The sequence below is a fragment of the Eumetopias jubatus genome, unplaced genomic scaffold (assembly GCF_037043125.1).
Source record: "Eumetopias jubatus isolate StellerSeaLion01/CBP00866 unplaced genomic scaffold, mEumJub1_p1.0 scaffold_13, whole genome shotgun sequence".
Taxonomy (NCBI): Eukaryota; Metazoa; Chordata; class Mammalia; order Carnivora; family Otariidae; genus Eumetopias; species Eumetopias jubatus.
The window spans coordinates 8,840,632-8,864,509 of NW_028274819.1; the positions used below are offsets into that span (position 1 = coordinate 8,840,632).

The following is a 23,878-nucleotide window of genomic DNA, read 5'->3' on the forward strand; positions in this document are numbered from 1 at the left end:
TTAAACTTTTGTCACTTTTACAGAGGAATTTATTTCATTTACTTCATTTACTTTTCTTGAGAATTCTTTGCTGGAAAAACAAAACAGAAACAACCAACCAATAAATCAACCAATCAACAAACAAAAACAAATATTAAAAAAAGAAAAGATAAAAATAAGTTTGTGTGCTTTCCATGCACAAGCACAAATTGATCCTCCAACTATTGGCTTTTTATAATCCAATAAAATTCATGGCACATTGATATTAATGTTAGAAAAGTCCCTGCTGCCTGTGCAGATCTGAGAAATTCCTGCAGTAAGACCCAAGAAAGCAGTTTTAAAAGTTGCTACTCTCACTTGGTCTTTTCAGACCTCTGGCCAGTGACATCTTTGGAAAGTCAAGAAGTGGATTGACAATCTTAAGGGAACTCTCCATTTGTTTGGGTTGAATTGTGTTGCCCCCTCCCAAATTACTACATTGAAGTTTTAACTCTCAGTATCTCAGAATGTGAAATTATCACATTCAGATATAGTTGTTGAAGATATAATTAGTTAAAATGAGGTCATACTGGAGTAGGATGGGCCCCTAATCAATATGACTGGTATCACAAAAGAGAAAATTTCAACACAAAGGCATGCCTGGGAGAATGCCATGTGAAGATTGGAGTTATATTGCCACAAGCCAAAGATACACCAGAAGCTGGAAGAGAGGCCTGGAACAGACCTTTCCCTAAGGCCTTCAGAGGGAATGTGGCCCTGCTGACACTTAAGCTCAGACTCCCAGCCTCCAGAACTGTAAGGAAATAAATTTCTGCTGTTTAAGTCACTCAGTTTGTGGAACCTGATTATGGAAGCCCTAGGAAACTAATCTACCATTTTTTCTCATTTAAAATATTTTGCTAGTTTCTTATTTTCTCTATCCTCAATCTTTCCATCACTTGTAGCAGCAAAATTCTCTGAATACCAAGGCACCTAAACAAGATTTCTTTCTTTTATTATCTTTTCAAAAAAGTATTAACTTTGTGTGATCTTCCTAACATTATTCCTTTATTAGCCATGGCATTTCCTTCCCTATTCATATCCGAGTCTCCTGTGGATCTCAGAATCATGAAATACCATCATGAATGTGTGTGCCATCACAACAGAGTCGATTTTCATCTCTTCACCACTGAAACTACTGATGAGATCTGGGCAGAAGGGATTTCTGCAATCTAGATTGGAACTCACAGGGGATAGAAGTGACCCTGCCACTAATGAAAGGCAGTGGCCTGAGATGGAAGTATCCCAGGCAAAGCTGAATCTTCTCAGTGATCTGAAGGACTCATGTGGTGTTTTGCCTTTCTCACCCACAGACCTCAGGCACACAGTTCCTCCCAGGAGATGGTTAGAAGATTTACTCACTTATTTTTCACATCATGGATGGTGTCAAGCAGAGGAAGATTCCTTGTTTCAGGTAGGAAAAGGACAACAAGACCAGCAATGATGGGAAAGACTCCATAGATGATCCAGGGCAAAGTGGAAAGATAGGCCATTAAGGTCATCAAGAGGGGAGCCAGTGTTGCCCCACACCTACTAGCCACTGTGTCTAGTCCTAAAGCTCTTGCCCTGAGGAGTAAACAACAATACATAATAATCTGGTAAAAATCTATGAATGTAATTTGAGATACATGATTTTGACTTGATAAAAGATGGAAGATGCTAGAACACAATTATTAAGTACATGGGCTTTGATGACAAACACTTGTTTTTTAGATTTGCTCTATGATTTTCTAGCTGTCTTTGTCAGGCTCAAAGTATGTTAAGACTCATTTTCATAATTTTACACAAAATATTATTACACATTGCACCTACCCTGATGACTTGTCTGAAAGATTAATGAGATGATGCATTAAAGTATTGCTCAGCACAGTTCATGGCACAAAGTCAGCTTTCAATAAACTTTGGCTAAAATGTTGTTAGCGTATTATTACAGTTACAATTACAAATGATTGCTTTTATAATAAACAGGTCTCTTTTTGAGAGAAAGTGTGTGGGAGGGGATGGGCAGAGGGAGAGAGAGAGAGAGAGATTCTCAAGCAGGCTCCATGCTCAGCATGAAGCCCTATGCGGGGCTCTATCTCATGACCTGAGATCATGACCTGAGCCAAAATCAAGAGTCAGACACTCAACCAACTGAGCCACCCAGGCACCCCTATAATAAATAGGCCTTATTGTGTTTATTCCTGCAACAAGTGCCAATTAGCTGAGAATGCCCTGTTTTATGCCCTGGCAGAACATTCAAAAACTCATACCTGAGGACTGTGGGGATGAGTTCAACGAGGTGGACAGAAAAACTTGTGACAGAAGCAGCAGAAAAGCTGATTCCCACACTTGCCAAAGACACACGCAGAGTCTGCATTTCTAGAGACAGAAAGACCAGTGAGACTAAGAAATTTGGGCTGAAGGAATCAGCATCCACCAAATTTAACCAGAAAAAAAAAAACTTGTAGGTTATTGGTTTGTTTGAGGTATATTGTAGAAAATTCTATGTCAGAGAGCACAGAGTGGTTGATAAGCTGAGAAATGTAGAATTGTCAACATAGGTGCTAGAAAGCCCACAAAATTATCTGGGTTAATTGCAGCAAATCTCTGTGTATATCTGAGATTTTCTAAAGAAGGAGAGGAAGAGGTGAATCTGGCAGAAATTTGCTTTTACTGACTCTGTCCAGTATTATATCCTTATTGTAGAAGGTGGGACAGTCATGTGGACAATTACTGAGTCTAAGACTCAGCTCTAAACTTGACAACTTTAGAGTTGTCTAAACTTTAAAATTAAAGTGCAGAATTTAAAGTGACAAGTGATCCTGGTTTTCCTGGGAATTAGGGGGTTTTAGCAATGGGATTTTCATTGATAAAACCAGGAAAATCCCAGGTAAGCCTGGATGTGTCAGTCAACCTAGTATAGATATCGCATGGTCATGGGGTGGGTATGGCATGATAGAGTAGTAAAAAACCAGACTACTCTTTTAGTAGACAGGCTGAAGAGAAGCCATGTCTAGAAGAGTGTTAGACATAAGAAACCAAGAATGGAAACTTCTATTTGGGAAAAAAATGTCAGAATTTGGGAACAATAAAGGAAAATTTCAGATAATTGATTTTCTGCCCAATATAAAAAGAAATCTAATTATAGATTAACATAACAATAAAAAATATTTAAAAATAAATAAAGAAATCTAATTATAGCTTTATAATATTGGAAAAGACTCTGTTGTAAGGGAGTAAGCCTGTATCATTAATGATATTCTAAGGAGTAAAGTCCACCAATCTATAATGCTGTAAGGTACATTCCTGCATTAGGACATACCTGAAGCTTAGTGTCCACTAAGGTTCTCCTGGTCATCACATACCATCATTCTATTAACTTACAAAGTCATCTAACTGGAATGGACTAGGCTTTTATTTTATTTTTTTATTGCGTTATGTTAGTCACAATACAGTACATCATTAGTTTTTGATGCAGTGTTCCATGATTCATTTTTTGTGTATAACACCCAGTGCTCCATGCAATACTAGGCTTTTAATCTGATTAATTCCTTTTTCCTATTGTATACTCCTTCACTACTTGAAAAAAGGGGGAAATTTACATTTTCTGGAAGTCAAGAAGGCTCCCATAAGCAAGAGCTATTGTGATGATGACCTAACACCACACTCACATGTGGATACAGAGCAATCAGGAAGTAGACAGTCATTAAAGCTGGTAATGAAGAGCCCAAGTAGAGCAAGTGATCACACTGTGTCCTCACATGAGATGTAATTGCGAAACCTAGGCCCTTCATGCTTGTTACTAAAACTGTGAAAGGCCAAAATGCAAGTGATCGATTTCTATCCTAAAGAAACTGTCAAGAATAAATGGCACCAGTTTCTAGATACTTCCAGGATGTGATGAAGAGAAATATATGTCTGAGCTGCCCCTTGTGGACCTTTGGCTCTTTTCCCAATAACTTATTTTTTCCATTTAGTTATTTAATCACATTTACTGTCATACAAATACACATTCCCATGCAAAGTGGTGAAAAGTTAGTAATGACAATTGTATAATGACAGCTCTCTTCTATAAAGGGAGAACTTCATTCTGGACAGTTCTGTGATTGAGCCGACTCTTTGTGGTGTGTACATTATAGAGGAGCAGTGATTGGTATCCCTCACTTTGTCTCTAGATTATTACACATTGTGGAACAGAGACGCATAAAATTGGCAAGTTAGACCCTGGATTCTGCTTTGTGCTTAAATGAGATCATTAGAGTGAAAATACTGGAGTTATTATTGGAGTTATTATTACCTTAAATTTTTAGATAATTTAGACCAAAGAATAGAATGGACACTATTAGCCACATATTCTGAAAATATCACCAGAAAAACCAGTCCTAGAGTTAGCTTCTTAGCAGGATTTGCTTTAAACCCTCAGATTGGTTTGGGGGAATATTTAGCTCTTAATTGGCACTTCTCTTTACTCAGCCTCAAGCAAGTGTGACCAATACAATCCCTAAAGGATGGGGAAAAGACACCTCTTTCCCCCCAAAGTCCAGCCTTCTCTCACCTTGGGGCACAAAGGTGTTGACCAAAACAGAAAGTCCCACCAGGAACATGAAAAGTGTCTGGGTTGTTCGACGGCCCATATGATTCTGTACTAAAAGAGGAAGACATCGGACTATGGCAGTGAGAGCTCCAAAGACTACCTGGAACAGGAAAATATTGCTCCCAAAGTGCTGTAGATTGATCATGATGCCATAAAAGGGTATTGTGATTGCAAATCTGTAATGAACAAAGGAGGAAAGACACATGCCATAAGATTTAAAGCCTACATGCTGCAGTTGATGACTATATTGACCCAGAGAGCTAGTGGTCAGTGTTAAAGAACAAAGGGCCAGTCTGATTTGTATAATACATTATTTTAAGGTATAATTTTAAAGTTAATATAAATAATTGCCTGGCAATATATAAAAACAATACTCCTTCTGTCGTTCTTTCATCTGAGTCCCCAAGTAAAGAGTTGGCAATGACTGGGAAATATAACCTGTCCCAATCACCAAACTGAATGATATAGAGAAGGATTAAAACCTGGGGGGAAGGATATCTTTTTTGAGGGTAGTCAGTATGCTGTGAGTCCTCCTTCTCTTTTCAACCCCAATACTGTGAAAAACTCTATTAGTTCTTGCTCAGCTTGATCAACCAGTGACTGAGCTGCAAAGAGACTACCCAAGTCCCCTTTATCTAGGGGCACCATGTCCTGAGGTGTGACACAGTTCTAGGGAATTTAAGGCCCATGTATGATTTTCTAGGGCTAAGAGAAAATGTCAGAATTCAAGCAAATGTGCACCAACTGTACAATAGGAAATATAATCAGAGGTTCCCAATGGGGATCTACAATTTACCCAGAAAGTATCTAAGGGAGAGGAGTCCACTTTAGTGATCTGCTATACCCAGAGAGAGCTACATTTAGACATTACAACCCAAGAAACCACCACAGATCACAGCAATTCTAACCAAGTAAGTCCTTTCTTGACAATTTTCTCTACTTTTCTTTCTACTCAAGTTGTCTAGGACTCAGAAACTTGAGCCTATGACCTAGTTGATAAGAGAAAAGTGAAAAATCACAATCCAGTGAAATGAAGACATAGTCTCCTAGGATATGTCTAGGAAGAGGTAAATAGTAAAATTCAATAGTTACTTTCTTAAGCTTGGCAGTGGGTATATATTGTTCTATATGCTTTTTTTTTTTTGGTAAATCGTCAAAAATTCAGAATTAAATTTAAAATCCCCCCCAACCCTACCAAAGTAAGTACTTATACCCTTCAAAAGATAAAGTACAAGATTTTGTAGGGAATTCCTAGTGCTAACACCCCAAATTGGAAACAAGTACAAGTTCAGCGATATTGAAGTACATTAAGAAATTGTAGGGTGTTCATCTCATGGATGAATCTTACATAAATAAGCTTGAGGAGAGGGTGCTGTCACAAAACCATTTTATTATTTATATCATGTGGAAGTCAAGACTAGGCAACACTTCTCAGTGGTGATGGGGAGCAGGACAGTTGGTAAGTTTAATGGGCATGCAAGCAGTGAGGAGGAAATGAGAGTGGAGCCAGTGTAATGGTGGTTCTCACTGTAGGGGATCTATGAAGGGAACTTCTGAGGAATTAGGATTTTCTTGATCCAGGTGCTGGTTACATTTGCACACACTGAAGTGTTTATTGAGCTGTATATATTCACAATCTATTCCTAACATATTAGTGTTAGTAAGATTTTATTGCATTGTATGTTAACTAAGTAGAATTTAAATAAAAATTTGAAAAAAAATTGGAAGAAAAAAATGAAGGAAACTAAATGCCAAGTCTGTACTGTGGTGGAAGTCCCAGCATCAATCTCCAGGGATGAGACTATGGAGTAATACGACACAATTAACTCCTCATCATATGGTGAGTCTTTTTATAACCTTTTGCCCATCTCCTAGTACAGCAGTATTCAGTCTGTTTTCCTCATCTTTTATATCCAAGTCAGCACACCCACCCCCACAACACTGTTAGAACCTTTGAAATAAATAGATTCATGTTTCCCCTTTTTAAGGTTGTCATGCACTATGTGAAACCCACCTCACAAATAGCAGGAGACAGGTTCTCTTACGCAAGCTGGGGGTGCGGAACAAGTCGAACTCAGTAGCTTTGGTCTGTGCTGCCTCCAGCTCATCTTGCATGCTGGATCTCAAACTCTTAAACAGCAACAAACATGTTTCATTTGCCAACACAGTGCCAGGCATTATGGTGAACCCCAGCACCCAACAGGACAGGAGAGATATGCTCCCTTTCTTTCCAGCATAACTTATTATACATGAAATCACAGGTGTGAAAGGGATATAAAAAAAGATGTAGAAAGTTAAAGGAGACTCCAGGATATTAAACAGCAAAAATGATATTTTTTATTAGTTTCATACGTAGAATTTAGTGATTCATCAGTTGCATAGAACACCCAGTGCTCATTACATCAAGTGCCCTCCTTAATGCCCTTCACCCAGTTATCCCTCCCCCCACCCACCCCCCCATCCAGCAACCCTCAGTTTGTTTCCTAGGGTTCAGCATCTCTTACAGTTTGTCCCCCTCTCAATTTTCATCTTATTTTAGTTTTCCTTCCCTTCCTCTATGTTCATCTGTTTTGTTTCTTAAATTCCACATATGAGTGAAATCATATGGTATTTGTCTTTCTCTGATGGACTTATTTCATTTAGCATAATACCCTCTAGTTCCATCCACATCCTTATAAATATCAAGATTTCAATAAAAACAGACACATAGATCAATGGAACAGAATAGAGAGCCCAGAAATGGACCCTCAACTCTATGGTCAACTAATCTTTGACAAAGCAGGAAAGAATATCCAATGGAAAATAGACAGTCTTTTCAACAAATGGTGTTGGGAAAGTTGGACAGCCACATGCAGAAGAATGAAACTGGACCACTTTCTTATACCATACACAAAAATAAACTCAAAATGGATGAAAGACCTAAATGTGAGACAGGAATCCATCAAAATCCTAGAGGAGCATACAGGCAGCAACCTCTTTGACCTCGGCAGCAAAAATGATATTAAGGAGGGCCTTTGTTGTGTTGAGCATAGGGTGTCATATGAATCCTGAAACCAACATTACACTATATGTTAAATAACCAGAATTTAAATAAAAATTTAGAAAAAGGAAAAGAAAATGAGGCCATGGAAAGGTGCAGGCCATGCACAAGAGTTATAGATTATAGATTCAGATCAGGAAGTAAACTAAAGGAAGCAGTGGTTGCACAGTGCTCAAAACAGCTTCTGTGTAAGGTGGCCATGAAAGGCTAGGGAACTGAACTCACCATCTTGGCTGCCCTTTTTAGGAAGACAGTTTGTCTATCTCAATAAGAAGAAGGTGGAGTCGGCTTATGTCTTCCCTCTAACCCAGTAACCACCTTCCATTTCCTGCTCACCTCCAAGGTCAGGGCATCTCCAGCATTCTGAATTCCATTTGTGTGTGCAACTTTTCTAAGTGCCTCCAAGCCCTCCTCTGGTTTATTGTTGACAATCAGCCATCGAGCAGATTCCACTATCTGCCTGATGGAAGAAGAGCACACAAGTGCAATCAACTCTCTCTTGCTTATTTGTCATATGATTATTGACTACAGATGCTTTTTGCCTTCCATCTAATATCCACCACTTGTTGGGTTAGGAATAGAAACTCAAGTTTTGTTTCACAAATACTAGGAAAATATAAGCAAGACAAATCCATTGCAGTACATCTTCATGGTCAGGAACACAGACTTTGGAGGGAACTCACCTCTCTGCTTACTCAACAGATTTTCAAAGAAGGTATGAAGCTTAAGCTTGAGAGTTCCTCATGCAGAATTCCTTTCCAAAGCTTGTCATGGTTCTATCAAATTTGTGCTCATAATATATAGTCTTTTAAAAAAAGAAGTCCCGGGCACCTGTGGCTCAGTTGTTTAATCTCCTGCCTTTGGCTCAGGTCATGATCCCGGGTTCCTGGGATCAAGCCCTGCATCAGGCTCCCTGCTCAATGGGGAGTCTGCTTCTCTCTCCCCTTCTCCCTCTGTGTGTGTGCTCTCTCTCTCTCTCTCTCTAGTTCTCACTCTCTCTCAAATAAATAAATAAATAAATAAATAAAATCTTAAAAAAACAAAGAAGTCCCCAGATTATGTAAGCTTAAAGCCCAACAAAGATTAGAAGTACTCCTGCCACTACCAGCTATGTTGGTAATTTACACATAAGTCAGTCACTTATTTACATCTGCTTCAATTTTCTCATCAATAAAATGGGAACAGTAGTACCATCTTCCTTGTAGCATATAATGACATAATGGGTGAGTCTGGCATGGATTACACTCTCCTCTCTCTCTGAACTCATCTCATTGTATTAAATCTATAGTGTGTCTCCATGATGAAATAAACCTCACTCTCCTTTAGATGGTTTTAAGTACAGGGATGAAGTTATCCATAAATAAATGTTTGTTTAAATTATTTAAGGGAAAAGGGAGTGCTAAACACATGATGTCAATCATCCAATCTGCATGCCAATCTTTAGTACTGAAGAAACCATGCTGCTCTTTTATGAATAAATTTGCTGCCTTATTCCTTTTATCCAACTTCACCTACAAAAATGAAAATCTAAAAACTACCATAACCTGATTCATCCCAAAACCAAAAAAAGAATTAAAAGTATTTCTTTTTGAAATATTTGAGTCTATATTTTATATTAAGGAAATAATATTGGAATAAGTCTATGACTACTATACTGGGTAAGACTTAAAGCAAAACAAAACAAAAAATACCTAGGAATCCCACACAGAAAAGTCATTACTACTTCCTGTTCTGCTTATCAAACTACACAGACTGAACAGATGAGAAACATGAGTTTTAGGTCCAGACAATAAGAAAGGGTCCAGGAAATAAGAAAATCAATATATCCCAATTCAGTCCTCATTTTCTTCCCAGGTTTCCATAAGGCAAAATGAGAAAGAAGGCCATACCTTGAGGAGAGAAAGAAGACAAGGAAAGGTACAGACACCACCAGCTGCAGAGTGCGCCACTCTCGAAAGGCAAATGCCAGTCCTCCCAATAGTATCTGTCCCATACTTAAGGCACAAGTTATCAGTGTTATTGCCATGACTTTAGATGGGGGCCTTATCCATTCTACGACTGAAAGAAAACCCAACTGGGATATTAATGTCAGATAAAGGTGAAATTTCAAGGTCAAAGTCAAGGCTTGGAAAATGGAGAAGATCAAAATTGTTGACTTACTGAGCATAGCACCATTTGTCAGGATGACAATGGAAGAACAACCTGACAAGAAGCGTAGTGAGCAGTAAATGAGGAAGGTGGGGGCAAAAGCTGAACTGGTCCCAAAGATGGTAAGCTGTAGGAGACACCACCTGAGAATCAACTTTCTCCCAAACCTAAGAAACAGAGAGTCAGATTAGATTATGGGAGCAATAAGAATTTGTGGGGGGAAAAACAAAAAACAAAAACAAAACTTAAGAAAACCAAAAGCATACTCTGAAATTTAGAGAATATTTTAACAAGTGATTCTTTGTTAAGAATCATCCCAAACAAATGATCCCACATCATGATCATTATCATCATCCAAGAAATAAGATAGAAAACAAAAAAAATATTAGACTGAAACAAAACCATGACAACAACCACAATTAATCAAATTAATTGCTAATAGTCCAAACACTCTATCAAATAATAGAGATTATCAGAATAGGTTAAAAAAAGAAACTATATGCTGTCATGAATCATACTTAAAATACTATATGTTGAAAGTAAACTGATAGAAAAAGATATACAATTCATATAGTAATAAGAACACTGCAGTCTTTATATTAATATCAAATAAAATAAATTTCAAAACAGAATACATTTCCAGAAATAATGCTGAAAATGTCAAATGTATATACACTTAAAAAATTACAAAACACATGAAACAAATTTGACAAAATTAGATACACAATTCACAATGATAGTTGGAAACAGTTTTGAATATGTTTATTGTGGTAAGAAATATACAATACAAAATTTGCCATTTTAATCATTTGGAGACAAACAATTCAGTGGTTAATTACCATCATCATGTTTCAAAATCATCACAACAATTTCCATTTTCATCACCCCAGACAAAAACTCTATAACCATTAAGCAATAATTCCTCATTCTCCCCTTCCCTCTTATCCTTCTAATAATCTCTAATCTACCTTCTATCTCCATTAATTTGCCTAGTCTAGATATTTCATAGAAGGTGATTTATACATTTGTCCTTCTGTGCCTGTCTTATTTCGTTTAGCACAATTGTTTTGAGGTTTATTTATGTTGTACGATGTGCCATTCTTTTTTTCTGGATAAATAATATTCCGTTGGGTATATATAATATATTTGTTTATCCATTAATCTGTTGATGGATACTTGGATTGTTTCACCTTTGGCTATTATAAATAATGCTGTCATGAACATCAATGTACAACTACCTGTCGAAGTCCCTGTTTTCAATTTTTTGTAGTGTGCACCTAGGAAGGGAATTGCTGGTTTGTATGGCAATTCTGTTCAGATTTTTGAAGAACTGCCAAACTATTTTCCACAGTGGCTGCACCACTTTCTATTCTCACCATCAATGCACAAGTGTTTCAATTTCTCCACATAGGTATTCAAGTTCTTTGCTGATTTTTTATGATTTATCATCTTGTTATTGAGATGTAGGAGTTCTTTATATATTCTGGATAGTAAGCCCTTTTCAGATATATGATTTGCAAATATTTTCATCCATTTGTAGGTTGTCTTTTAACTTCCTTGGTAATGATAATGTTAATTTTTATGAAATCCAATCTACCTATTTTTCTTTTGTTGTTGTGCTTTTGGAGTCTAAGAATCATTGCCAAACACAAGGTTGTAAACATTTACTTCTAGGCTTTCTTTTAAGAGCTTTACAGATCATTGACTCATTTTGAGTTAATTTTTGCATAAAGTATCAGGTAGTGATAAACCTCATTTTTTTTCTTTTATCATTTTTTAAAATTTTATTTATTATGTTATGTTAGTCACTATACATTACATCATTAGTTTTTGATGTAGTGTTCCATGATTAATTGTTTGCGTATAACACCCAGTGCTCCATTCAATATGTGCCCTCCTTAATACCCATCACCAGGCTAACCCATCCCCCATCGCCCTCTCCTCTAAAACTTTCAGTTTGTTTCTCAGAGTCCATAGTCTCTCATGGTTCATCTCCCCTTCCAATTTCCCCCCCCCTTCCTTTTTCCCTTCTTACTATCTTCTTTTTTTTAACATATAATGTATTATTTGTTATATGTTTAACATATATTGTATTATATGTGTTATATGTTTAACATATAATGTATTATGTATTATTTCAGAGGTACAGGTCTGTGATTCATCAGTCTTACACAATTCACAGTGCTCACCATAGCACATACCCTCCCCAATGTCTATCACCCAGCCACCCCATCTCTCCCAGCCCCACCACTCCAGCAACCCTCAGTTTGCTTCCTGAGATTAAGAATTCCTCATATCAGTGAGATCATATGATACTTGTCTTTCTCTGATTGACTTATTTCGCTTAGCATAATACCTTCTAGTTCCATCCACATTGTTGCAAATGGCAAGATTTCAGCGGTTTTTTTGATGGCTGCATAATATTCCATTGTATATATATACCACATCTTCTTTATCCATTCATCTGTTGATGAACATCTTGGCTCTTTCCACATTACAGTAGTTTGGTTATTGTGGACATTGCTGCTATAAACATTGGGGTGCACGTAGGGTAAACCTCATTCTATTTTATGTGAAAAGTTAGTTGTTCAACACCATTTGCTGAAGGGCCTGTTCTTTCCCACATTGAATGGTCTTGGCACCCTTGTTCAAAAGTCAGTTGGCTATAAATATGTGAGTTTACTTCTGGACTCTCAGTTCTATTACATTGGTTTATATGTCTATCTTTATGCCAAAACCGTATTAATCATTTACTGTAGCTTGGTAGTAATTCTGAAACCAGGAAGCATAAGTTCCCTGAATTTATTCTTCTTTTTCAACATTGTTTGACTATTTGGATGCCCTTGGAATCTCATCTGGATCTGAGGTTCAGCTTTTTTTTTTTTTTTTTTTTGAAGTAGCAGACACTTCTTGACTTTATAGACTGGTTTTGGCAGGTAAATATCTTCTCCTCCTGACTATGTAGACTGTTGGGACTGCCTCCAAGATCATGGTTGGGAGAGGCTGGAGCTGGGTCATGTGGCTGCTGTGTGTTCCATGATCAGGCCCAGTCAGTGGGCCTTTTACTGGTGGTATGGGTTGGTGTGGTTCCTGCCAGGCCCCTGGACTGGCAAGACTGCTCTGAAACTTGGTGTGCAGGGTCACAGGTCCACTTCAAGGTCCTCGGTAAGGTCTGAGATCAGTGTGTCTGTAATCAATGTCACCAATGAGCATGGTACTTCCTGGGTCCCTTGGTGGATGGGGCTGTGTCAGAGTCACAGAAAAGTTAGGTTGGAACTGGATCTGCAGGGGGCAGGTTCCTTTCAGGTCTACAGCTAAGACCACAATCAGTGGGCGTGGTACTAGAGTGCTTCTCAAGGCTACCCTTCTCAGTCTTAGTTCTACTGAGCTTTTGAAACCTCTGACCTGAATCCCAAGGTTCCCACAAAAGCATTTTTGTGTGTGAATGACTGCTAAATCATTGTTTCAATATGCGGATAAGGCTGGGGACCTCCTATTCTGCCCTCTTGCTCACATCATTACCTTCTTTTTCCTCTTTTAATGTAGGTATTTATAGCTATAAATTTCCCACTGAGCATTGTCTTCACTACATCCCATAAATTTTGTTATGTTGAATTTTTTATTTAATTGATCTTTGGGTATTTTCTAATCCCCTTTGTGATTTCTTCTTTGACCCATTCGTTGTCTGTAAGTGTGCTGTTTAATTTCCATGAATTCGAGTTTTCCAGTTTTGCTTCTGCTATTGATTTCTAGTTTCACTCTACTGTAATCAGAGAAAAGGTTTTATATAATTTTGATCTTTTGAACCCTATTGATTCCTGGTTTTGAGCCTTATAATGCAGTCTGGTCTAAATAATGTTCCACATACGCTCAAAAAGCATGTATATTCTACTGTTGTCAGATAGAGAGTTCAGCAAATGTCTGTCAGCCATGCTAGTTTATGCTCAAGTCCTCTATCTCCTTACTGTTCTTCTTTCTATATGTTTACTCCATTATTAAATCTGAGGCACTGACTATGGAAAACAGTATGGACGTGCCTCAAAAAGCTGAAAATAGGGTGCCTGGGTGGCTCAGTCGTTAAGCGTGTGCCTTCAGCTCAGGTCATGATCGCAGGGTCCTGGGATTGAGTCCCACATCGGGCTCCCTGCTCGGCGGGAAGCCTGCTTCTCCCTCTCCCACTCTCCCTGCTTGTGTTCCCTCCCTTGCTGTCTTTCTCTCTGTTAAAAAATAAATAAATAAATCTTTTTTTAAAAAGTTGAAAATAGAGCTACCCTATGACCCAGTAATTGCAGTATTGGGTATTTACCCCAAAGGTACAAATGTAGTGATCCGAAGGGGCACCTGCACCCCAATGTTTACAGCGGCAATGTCCACAATAACCAAACTATGGAAAAAGCCCAGATGTCCATCAATAGATGAATGGATAAAGAAGATATGGTGTATATATACAATGGAAGATTACACAGCCATCAAAAAATGAAATCTCACCATTGGCAATGATGTAGGTGGAACTAGAGGGTATTATGCTAAGCAAAATAAGTCAATCAGAGAAAGACAAGTATCATATGTTCTCACTGATATGAGGAATTTAAGAAGGCAGAGGATCATAGGGGAAGAGAGGAAGAAATGAAACAAGATAAAACCAGGGAGAGAGACAAACCATAAGAGACTTTTTTTTTTAAGACTTTATTTATTTATTTGACAGAGAGAGACACAGTGAGAGAGGGAACACAAGTAGGGGGAGTGGGAAAAGGAGAAGCAGGCTTCCCGTGGAACAGGGATCTTGATGCAAGGCTCAATCCCAGGGCCCTGGGATCATGACCTGAGCTGAAGGCAGATGCTTAACGACTGAGTTACCCAGGCACCCCCATAAGGGACTCTTAATTTCAGGAAACAAACTGAAGGTTGCTGGAGGGGAGGGTGGTGGGAGGATGGGGTGACTGGGTGATGGACACTGGGGAGGGTGCGTGTTATGGTGAGTGCTGTGTGTTGGGTAAGACTGATGAATCACAGACCTGTACCCCTGAAACAAATAATACATTATATGTTAATAATAAAAAATTTAAAAAAAACAGGAAGAATGATAAAGAATAGAAGAGAGAAAATAAAGACTTCCAAGATTAGAAATGAAAGAGGAAATATTACTAAAAATTTGTAAAGTATAAGAAAATTATATTTAACACCAATAAACCTCATGAATACAATTAATCTCAACAAAAGATTCGCAAACTAATCCACATCTTTATTTATCCAAACTTTGTTAATTTTTGGCAAAGGTATGAAGGCAAGTACCTGGAAAGAAAAAAAGTTTCAACACAGGATGCGGGGAAAAACTGAGTATCTGAATGAAAGGAAAACAAACAAACAATCCCTCAACCTTCTACCTGACATCATACACAAATAAAAGCTGAAGTATAAGAAATAAAATATAGAAAAATATTATGTAACCCTGTGATAAACAGATTTTTTAAAATAAGACAAAAAATGACTAAGAATAAAAGGAAAAAAATAGACTAGACTATATTATAACTAAATACATCTGCTCTTCCAAATAAATCATTTAAAGACAAGAAAAAAACTATAAGCCAGACTGAGGAAAAAATATTTCCCTAAATATCTCTGACGGACTTTAACAGAATATATTGATAACTTCTACAGATCAATAAAAAGATAATCCAAAAATGCAAAACACTTACAACTTCACAAAGTAAGATAAAATAATAACCAACAAGCACATTTAAAAAAGATTGCCATTGCTAGATATCAGAAAGTAGCAAATTCAAACTATGAAATACCACTTCACAGCCACTAGTATTGATAAATACTGAAATCTCATTACCAAATATTCCTGAAGAAACAGAACAACTAAAATCTCATAATTTTTCAGTGTAACTTACAAATGCAGCAACCACTTTGGAAATCAGGTATTTTTATAAAGTTAAAAATAGACCTGTAATGCAACAATTCTGCTCTTAGACAGTTATCCAAGAAAAATGAAAACTTATGTCCTGAAAGAGAATGCTTTTAGCTGAAGTTCAGAAGTTAAAAAAAAAAAAAAAAGAACTACAGCTAAATGCAACCAAATGTGGGAATGCCAATTTTTGAGTTCAGCTGGGGAAGTCAAACACAAAAAAAAATACTCAGTTTTATGAAGTTTTAGAACAGATAAAATTCTATGCTCATATAAATCAGCATAGGTTCTGAGGGATGCAAATTGCCTGAAAAGTGTTCAAGAGTTCCATCTGGGTTGATAGAAATTTCCATATTTCCATCATGGTTGGTGAGCTGGTAGTTACACTTGTTTATGCCTTTGTCAAAACTCATCAAACAACACGCTTAAAATGCATTCATTTTAAATTCTACATAATTTGCAATAAGTAAACAAATAATGGACAAACAAATAAAAATAAACAAAGTAAAAAAAATTGAGGCATTGAAGTTTTCAACTATTACTAGAGAATTAGTTTGCTCTTCAATTGTGCCAATGATTGTTATATATATTGGGGGACTTTCTTCTTTGATGCATATATGGTTATAATTGTTACAGCTTCTTGATGAACTGACCCTTGTATCAATATATAATGTCCTTGTCTCTTGTAACAATTTTTGGCTTAGTCTATTTTGTCTATTATTATAACCAACCCAGCTCTTTTTTAATGACAATTTTTTAAGGAATACCTCTTTGCATCCTTTCACTTTGAATCTATTTGTGTCTATAGATCTAAACTGAGTCTCTTGTACACAGCATATGGTTGCACCATGTTTTATTATGGCTGGATCATGTTTTGTTTATCCATTGTGCTAATCTCTGCCTTTTGTTAGGAAGATTTTATCTATTTTATCTAGTTCAATAAGGAACTACTTCTGCCATTTTGCTGTTTTCTGTATGTCTCACACCTTTTTCATCATTCATTTCTTCCACTACTGCCTTCATTTATGTTTACTTGATTTTTTGTTATGAACCATTTTGAGTCTCTTCTTGTTTCCTTTTGTGCGTATTATGAGATATTTCTTTGTGGTTACCATGGTGATGACATTTAACATCCAAAATTTAAAACAATATAGTTTGAATTTAATGCCAACTTCAATAGCATGTAAATTTCTAAATGATTTTTGACACGCGTAAAATATATAAGGCTAAAGAAACTACACATATGTCCTGTAATCTAGTTGATAAAAGTTGTTTCCCAAGGAGGTTACAGGTTAACAATTCTGATGCTGGTGCATGTATATACTGGAATTGAACAAATGACTATGTGGATGGTGGTTGGTAGAACACAAGTTTTTCACTTTTGGAGAGGGAATTCACAGAGAAGCAAAAGAAGGAGGCTAGAATGGTCATTATAGTAACAGATTAGAGTGGGGATGTTAGTATGAACTCATGTGTATCTTAATATACATGCAGATGGTTACACATAGAAATATTTATACACATGTTTATATACATGGGTTAGAATACACACATGCAGTTCCTTGTTCTGTCAGCTAAGAGGACTTAGAAACAATGGCACTCCAGATCAAAGACCAGACTTAGTGCTTATATATTATTTAATTTTTTGCTTTTCTGTTTTGACATACAAAACCTGTACATAATTAATGTTTACAACTTGAGTTTGGAATTAAGTATACACCTGTGAAATCATCACGACAAACTATGCCATACATATTAACTGCAAAAGGTTTCTCTCACCTTCTTATATTTTATTTTTTATAAGAACACTTAACAAAAACATAGATGAGAGGAAGTAAAAGGGTAGTGTTTGTATGTGAATGAACTTAAGGTTCATTTATTTATTTCATTCATTCATTTTATACCTATAAAATAAACTATTATATCTATATTTTTTGTAAGCCTCATAGTAGCCACAAACAAAAAGCTACATTAGATTCACAAAGTATAAAGAGAAGGGAATCAAAGTATACCACTAAGAAAAATGATCCTTCACAAAAGAAGACAGCAAAAGAGGAAGAAAGGAGTAAGGGACATAAAAAAACAGCCAGACTGAGGGTTCTAGAGGGGAGGGGGGTGGGAGGATGGGTTAGCCTGGTGATGGGTATTAAAGAGGGCATGTTCTGCGTGGAGCACTGGGTATTATGCACAAACAATGAATCATGGAACACTATATTAAAAACTAATGATGTAATGTATGGTGATTAACATAACAATAAAAAAATTTTAAAAACAGCCAGGAAATAATTAATTAATAACATGGAATTATTGAGCCTTACCTATCAATAATTATTCTAAATACAAATGGATTGAATTATCCAATTAAATAAAAACAAGAGACAAAGAAGGTTATTATATAATTATAAAGAGCTTAATTCATCAACAAGATATATCAGTCATAAGTAAATATGCACCTAACATAAGAGTACTTAAATATATTAGCAAATACTAACAGATCTGAAGGTAGAAACAGACAAAAACACAAAAATAGTAGCTCCATTTTCAACAATAAATAAATCATCCAGACTGCAAATCAATAAGGGAACATTGGATTTGAACTGTACTTTAGAAAAAATGACCATAATAAATACACATAGAACATTCACCCAACAACAGCAGAATACACATTTTCCTCAAGTGCACATGGAACATTCTCCAAGACAGATTATATGTTAGGTCAAGAAAATGTCTTAGCAAATTTAAGAAGATTGAAATTATATCAAGTGTCTTTTGCAACCACAATGGGATGAAACTAGAAATACAGAAGAAAAGTTGGAAAATTCACAAATGTGTGGAAATTAAACAACTGGAGAACTAGAAGAAGAAATCAAAAGAGAAATAAATAAAATCTTGAAGCAAATAAAATGGTAACACAACACACCAAACCTATGAAATAAATAAAAACAAATAAAATAAAATAAATAAATAAAAGCTATATATGGCAAGCCCATAGCTAACATTATACTCAATGGTAAAGGGTTGAAAGATTCTCCTCTAAATTCAGGAATAGACAAGGGTGCCCACTTGCACCCCTCCTATTCATAATAGCACTGGCAGTCCTAACCAGAGCAATTAGGCAAGAAAAAATAATAAAAGACATCAGATCAGAAATGAAGAATTAAATTGTCTCTGTTTGCAGGTGATATGATCTTATATAGTGAAAATCCTAAATGCTCAACCAAAAAATTGTTAAAGCTAATCTAAAAATTCAGTAATATGGTCAACTACTATTTGATAAAGGAACCAATAACACAAAATGGGGACAAGATAGTCTCTTCAATAATGGTACTGGGTAAACTGGATAATTACATGTAGAAGTGTAATTTGACTTCTATCAATACCACTTACAAAAATTAACAAAATGGATTCGACCCCTATCTATACCACTAACAAAAATTAACTCAAAATGGGTTAAAGACTTAAACATTAGACCTGAAACCATAAAACTCCTAGGAAACAAACAAACAAACAAACAAAAAAACAGAGAAAAATTCCTTGACATTGGTCTTGACAACAAATTTTTGGTTATAATAAACATTTAAACTGTTGTAAGGTTATATTGCATTGCAGTTTTGATTTCCATTTCCCCGATGGTCAGTAATATTAAGCACCTTTTCATATACTTGTTACTTATTTCCATGTCTTCTTTGGAGAAATATCTGTTGAGTTCCTTTGCCCATTTTTTAATCAAGTTATTTGTTTTGTTTTTGTTTTTGCTCTTGATTATAGTGGTTTCCTTTATATTCTGGATATTAACACTTTATCAAATATATGGATTGCAAATATTTTTCCCATTCTGTAGATTTTCTTTTTATTTTATTGATTGTTTCCACTGTTGTTCAGAAGCTTTTTAGTTTGATGTAATCTCACTTGTCTATTTTTGCCCTCATTGCCTGTGCTTTTGGTGCCAAGACCATTGTTCAGAAGCTTTTTACCTATGTTTAATTCAAAATCTGCGGCTTAGCTGTAAGGCTCAGTCTTCTTCACCAAATTTTCTACTCTCCTATCCTGCCATATCCACTTCCTCCCCCCCACCACACACACATACATCTGCTACCCTATGCTCATATAAACTCATTAATCAGCATTTTATGATGAATTACCAAAAAAAGACTCAGTCAAAAGATTGGTCAATATCAACACTTTGACCCTGTAATCTTTTATGAATTACATTTAGGGTGATATACTCAGAGTTCTCAATTTTCAGCTGAAAGATTAAAGTAAGTTTTCCTAATAGCTGATAAGGGATACTCTAAGTCTCCCATTTCCTCTATGGGAGACCTGAGTGTGTGCCTGCCATGGTTTGCTGCCACTTCATGATGGGCATTGCCAGGCACAGGATACCCCAAATTTCTCACTACACAAATCATGACACCCAAGGTCTTTAGACTAATGACTTCATACGGTTGCAAAAATTTACCTCTAAAAAGCCTCACTTCCCCCCCTTTCTTTTTTACAAAATCAAACAGCCAGATTTAGCCACAATTATTTCTTAATATAAATTCAATACCACCTTATTATGTTTTATACAAATGTCTACTAATTACAGTGAGGCAACCATGGTATGATGATCAGTCTGAAAATTTACAAGCACTGGGTCCAGTAGGGACTTAACACAGAAGCCTTGGTGAAGGCTTTCAATGTTATTCTTCATATCTGAGTCTTTAAACAAGCTGAACCCCTGTCTTGGAGTACCTTTCTCTCCCTGCCCATAGGTAACTCCTTCTCATCTTTCTAAATGAAGTATTATGGTACCTCCTGATAAATACTGTTCTGAAATGCCCACGGGTTTTATGGAGATGTCATTTCTATGTCCTGTACAAAAATATTTGTGGCAACAAAATGGCATTTATCATACAGACTCTAATTCTCCACTTCCTTCTCTAGCTCCATGGGAACCAAGACCACCCACAACAGTATAAATTGCATATTGGAACCCAATAAACACTTCTTTATGAAAGAGTTAATCATAAGCTGATGAAAACACCATAGAATAAGGGCAGTGGTGATCGGGAGACACTCACCTGTCTGAAAGATGACCACCTATGAGGCCTCCCACCAGCATTCCAGCCATGAATAAGAATTGAACAATTGATTTCTGTAGCTGAAAATTACATACTAGGTCCCACTGGAAGAGAAGGAAATCAGCACAGAGGAGTTTCACAGCAGCTTACAATCCCTCAGTGTTTACCAGCTGCAACAGCAGTCAGTGGACACACTGTCCAGCCTCCCTTCCCTACATTTACTTACCTATATCACCCAAGTCTCAATTTAAGCATGACTTTCTCTAGAAATCCTCAATTAATTCTTCTAGGTTATATTAGGGCCAATCTTTATATTCGCTTAGTACTCCATACCTCCGTGGTTCTCAATCTTTGCCACACATAAAAACACTGAGGAGATTGTCTAAAATACTGATGCCTACATTTCCTACCTTGAGTGTAACACTCTGACCTTCTTCTCTGAGAAGTAGCCAGGGCATGGAAAATTTTATTTTTAATTAATATGGGTACTTCCAATTTGCAACTAGGCTGAGAACAAGTGACCAAAAATAACTTTTCACACATTATATCAAGTACTTACTTGTCTAATCATTAGTATTCACACTGTTTAGTGGAATTCATGTCTAGTTGGTTGATTTCACTGGCCTCAAATTCAACGTAAGTGCTTGGCAGTTAAGAAGGCAAATACCATATGCTCTCACTCAAATGTGGAATTTAAGAAACAAAACAGATGAACATATGGGAAAGGGGAAAAGAAAAAAATGAGAGAGGGAAACAAGCTGTAAGTGACACTTAACTATAGAGAACAAACTGAGGGTTGATGGAAGGAGGTGGGTGGGAGGCAGGCTAGAAGGATGATGGGTATTAAGGAGGGCACTAGTTGTAATGAAAACTGGGTGATGTATGTAAGTGACAAATCACTGAATTCTATTCCAGAAACCAATATTACACTATATGTTAACTAGCTAAAATTTAAATGAAAAAAAAAAAGATAAAGCAAATCACTATTTGCTGAAAGAATGAAAGAGAGCTGACTACAGTATCTACACAATAACTAAAGACTTGAACCATGTTTATTCTGTTATTCTAAACACCTAGGGCACCTGGGCGGCTCAGTCAGTTAAGTGTCTGCCTTTGGCTCAAGTCATGACTCAGGAGTCCTGAGATCTAGCCCCACTTCTAGCCCCAGTACTCAGGGGGAACCTGCTTCTCCCTCTCCCTCTGCTGCTCCCACTGCTTGTGCTTGCTTTCTCTCTTACTCTCTCTCTCTCTCTCGCTGTCAAATAAATAAATACAATCTTAAAAGAAAAGAAAAGAAATTGTATGAATAAATAAACAAATAAATAAACACCCAGACTGTATATTCGTAAGAGATAAATGGAGCCGCTTACCTCAGTCACAATGGTGGAGAGGAAGGAGCTTTGGTCATACACCCAGCCATCCAGACAAGTCTCTTTGTCTGGCTCAGTCATGTTGGTGAAGGTTCCATTCAGATGAAGGAGCTGCCACTGGGGATGGATAAAGCGGTGACATTTCTCCAGCCTCAAGTCTGAGTCCAGTGGGACGGAGATTCTCAGGAGGGCATCAGGGCTAAGGATCCCAGTATCATTATCAGAAACTGTGTCATTGTCAAGGATGTGCACCCAGCAGCGATGACCAGGAATGGCTGCAGTGAAGTTCTCCAACAATATTTGACATATTACCATCATCAAAGAGGGAAGAATTAAAACCATCTGAAGGATCTGGAATTTCCCCAGGCCACCAACTTGATCCAGGAGCTCCTGAAAGGCCATTGAGTGTGAACACAGGTTGTCCTCAAGGGGAGACTTTATGGAGAGAAGTCCAAAGGGAGAAAATAGTTTCCTTTCATTAATTCACACTAAGTCAGTGCCAGTTTCTTATCAATCATTCCTACAACAGAGCAGTGGAAGCAGTATCTCCAGTCCTTCTGGAATCAGGAGATGTTAATTTTTTAATAAAGTCACAGAGAAATTTACTTACCTGAGACACTTCTATCTGTTGACAAAGAAATCTGTTTAAAATTTTAATCTCTGAATGTGTTTGCCCTCAGTGATCTTCTGAGTGAGCATTGGACTTTGGCCTGTACACAACTCTCCAAATAAACTAAAATAAGCTTGCCATGCAATCTTCAGTCATTTCCAGAATATGGAGTTTGAGAGGCAAAAAGTGAATGGCTGTGTGATTTTTCTGTGGAAAGAATAAAAAGCAAGTGTTTTTCTTGCTTGGTACTGAATTTAAATTAAAATAGTTAAGATATACTATCCTTTGTTTTTAATTAGAACAAAGTGGAATATGGTACAATTACTATTGAAAAGTGACGGATATTGCACTTCTGTTTAAATCACACCAGGAACTCATGGTAATTTTAGATTCCTTGCAATGTAGATATAGGAGGAAGGACATGTTAAGTCCATGCAAGGGTTTTTTTCCTCAGGTTTATTTATTCACTTACATAATATATTTGAGGATCTTTTCTGTGCTCGTTTTTAGAATCCTCAATTGGTGATTTCATCATTATGAATGAGGCTTCTTTATCTCTGATAGTGTTCCTGGCCTGCAAGCATGTGTTTTCTCACACTAATATAGCCATTCCAAGTTTCTTATACCTACAGTTTGTATGGTATAAACTTCTAATCCTTTAGGTATTTTTTAATTGACATGTTTATTTAGATTATTGTAGAATCACATGCAGATGTAAGAAATAAGGAGAAGCTCTGTACAGCCCCCCTAGATTCTCCCTATAGTAATAGTTTGCAAAACTATAGTATAATATCACACTGGGATATTGATACTGATCAAATCCACTAATCTTATTCAGATTTCCTCAGTTTCACCAGTACTTATGTGTATGTGTGTGTATTTAGTACTATATGGTTTTATCACATGTGCAGCTTAGTGTTCTCACCAGCTCAATCAAAATACCAAACAGTTCTATCTCCACTGGCATCCCTCATGTATACACAACTCCCTCCTGCTCCTGTCATTTTCTTTTCTACCTTTGGCAACTACTAAACTATTTTCCACTTTTTTCAACTTCTGCTAATTAAAAATTGTTATAAACAAAGAATAATATAGGGGAGTGATATCATCAAGATGGTAACATACGTTGTTCTTACCTTCAG

The 23,878-nt window shown here is 36.7% G+C and overlaps 1 protein-coding gene across 1 annotated transcript; it reads right to left on the reverse strand.

Moving 5' to 3' along the window:
• Positions 1-22,528, reverse strand: LOC114220484 (solute carrier family 22 member 10-like). The gene is made up of 10 exons (XM_028118395.2): positions 22,127-22,528; positions 20,757-20,860; positions 9,795-9,949; positions 9,524-9,692; positions 7,971-8,094; positions 6,609-6,724; positions 4,556-4,770; positions 2,271-2,379; positions 1,381-1,584; positions 1-70 (listed from the first exon to the last, which is right to left on the reverse strand). Exons 1-10 carry the CDS (start codon positions 22,526-22,528, stop codon positions 1-3), a joined length of 1,668 nt encoding a protein of 555 aa, XP_027974196.1.
• Positions 22,529-23,878: the final 1,350 nt, after the last annotated feature.

Coding starts and splice junctions, on each gene's coding strand:
- LOC114220484 (XM_028118395.2), bottom strand. CDS start 22,528: ATGGCCTTTCAGGAGCTCCTGGATCAAGTTGGTGGCCTGGGGAAATTC. Junction 9,950..20,756: donor GGTGGTCATCTTTCAGACAG/GTGAGTGTCTCC, acceptor TCTGTTTCTTAG/GTTTGGGAGAAAGTTGATTC. Junction 6,725..7,970: donor GAGATGCCCTGACCTTGGAG/GTGAGCAGGAAA, acceptor TTGCTGTTTAAG/AGTTTGAGATCCAGCATGCA.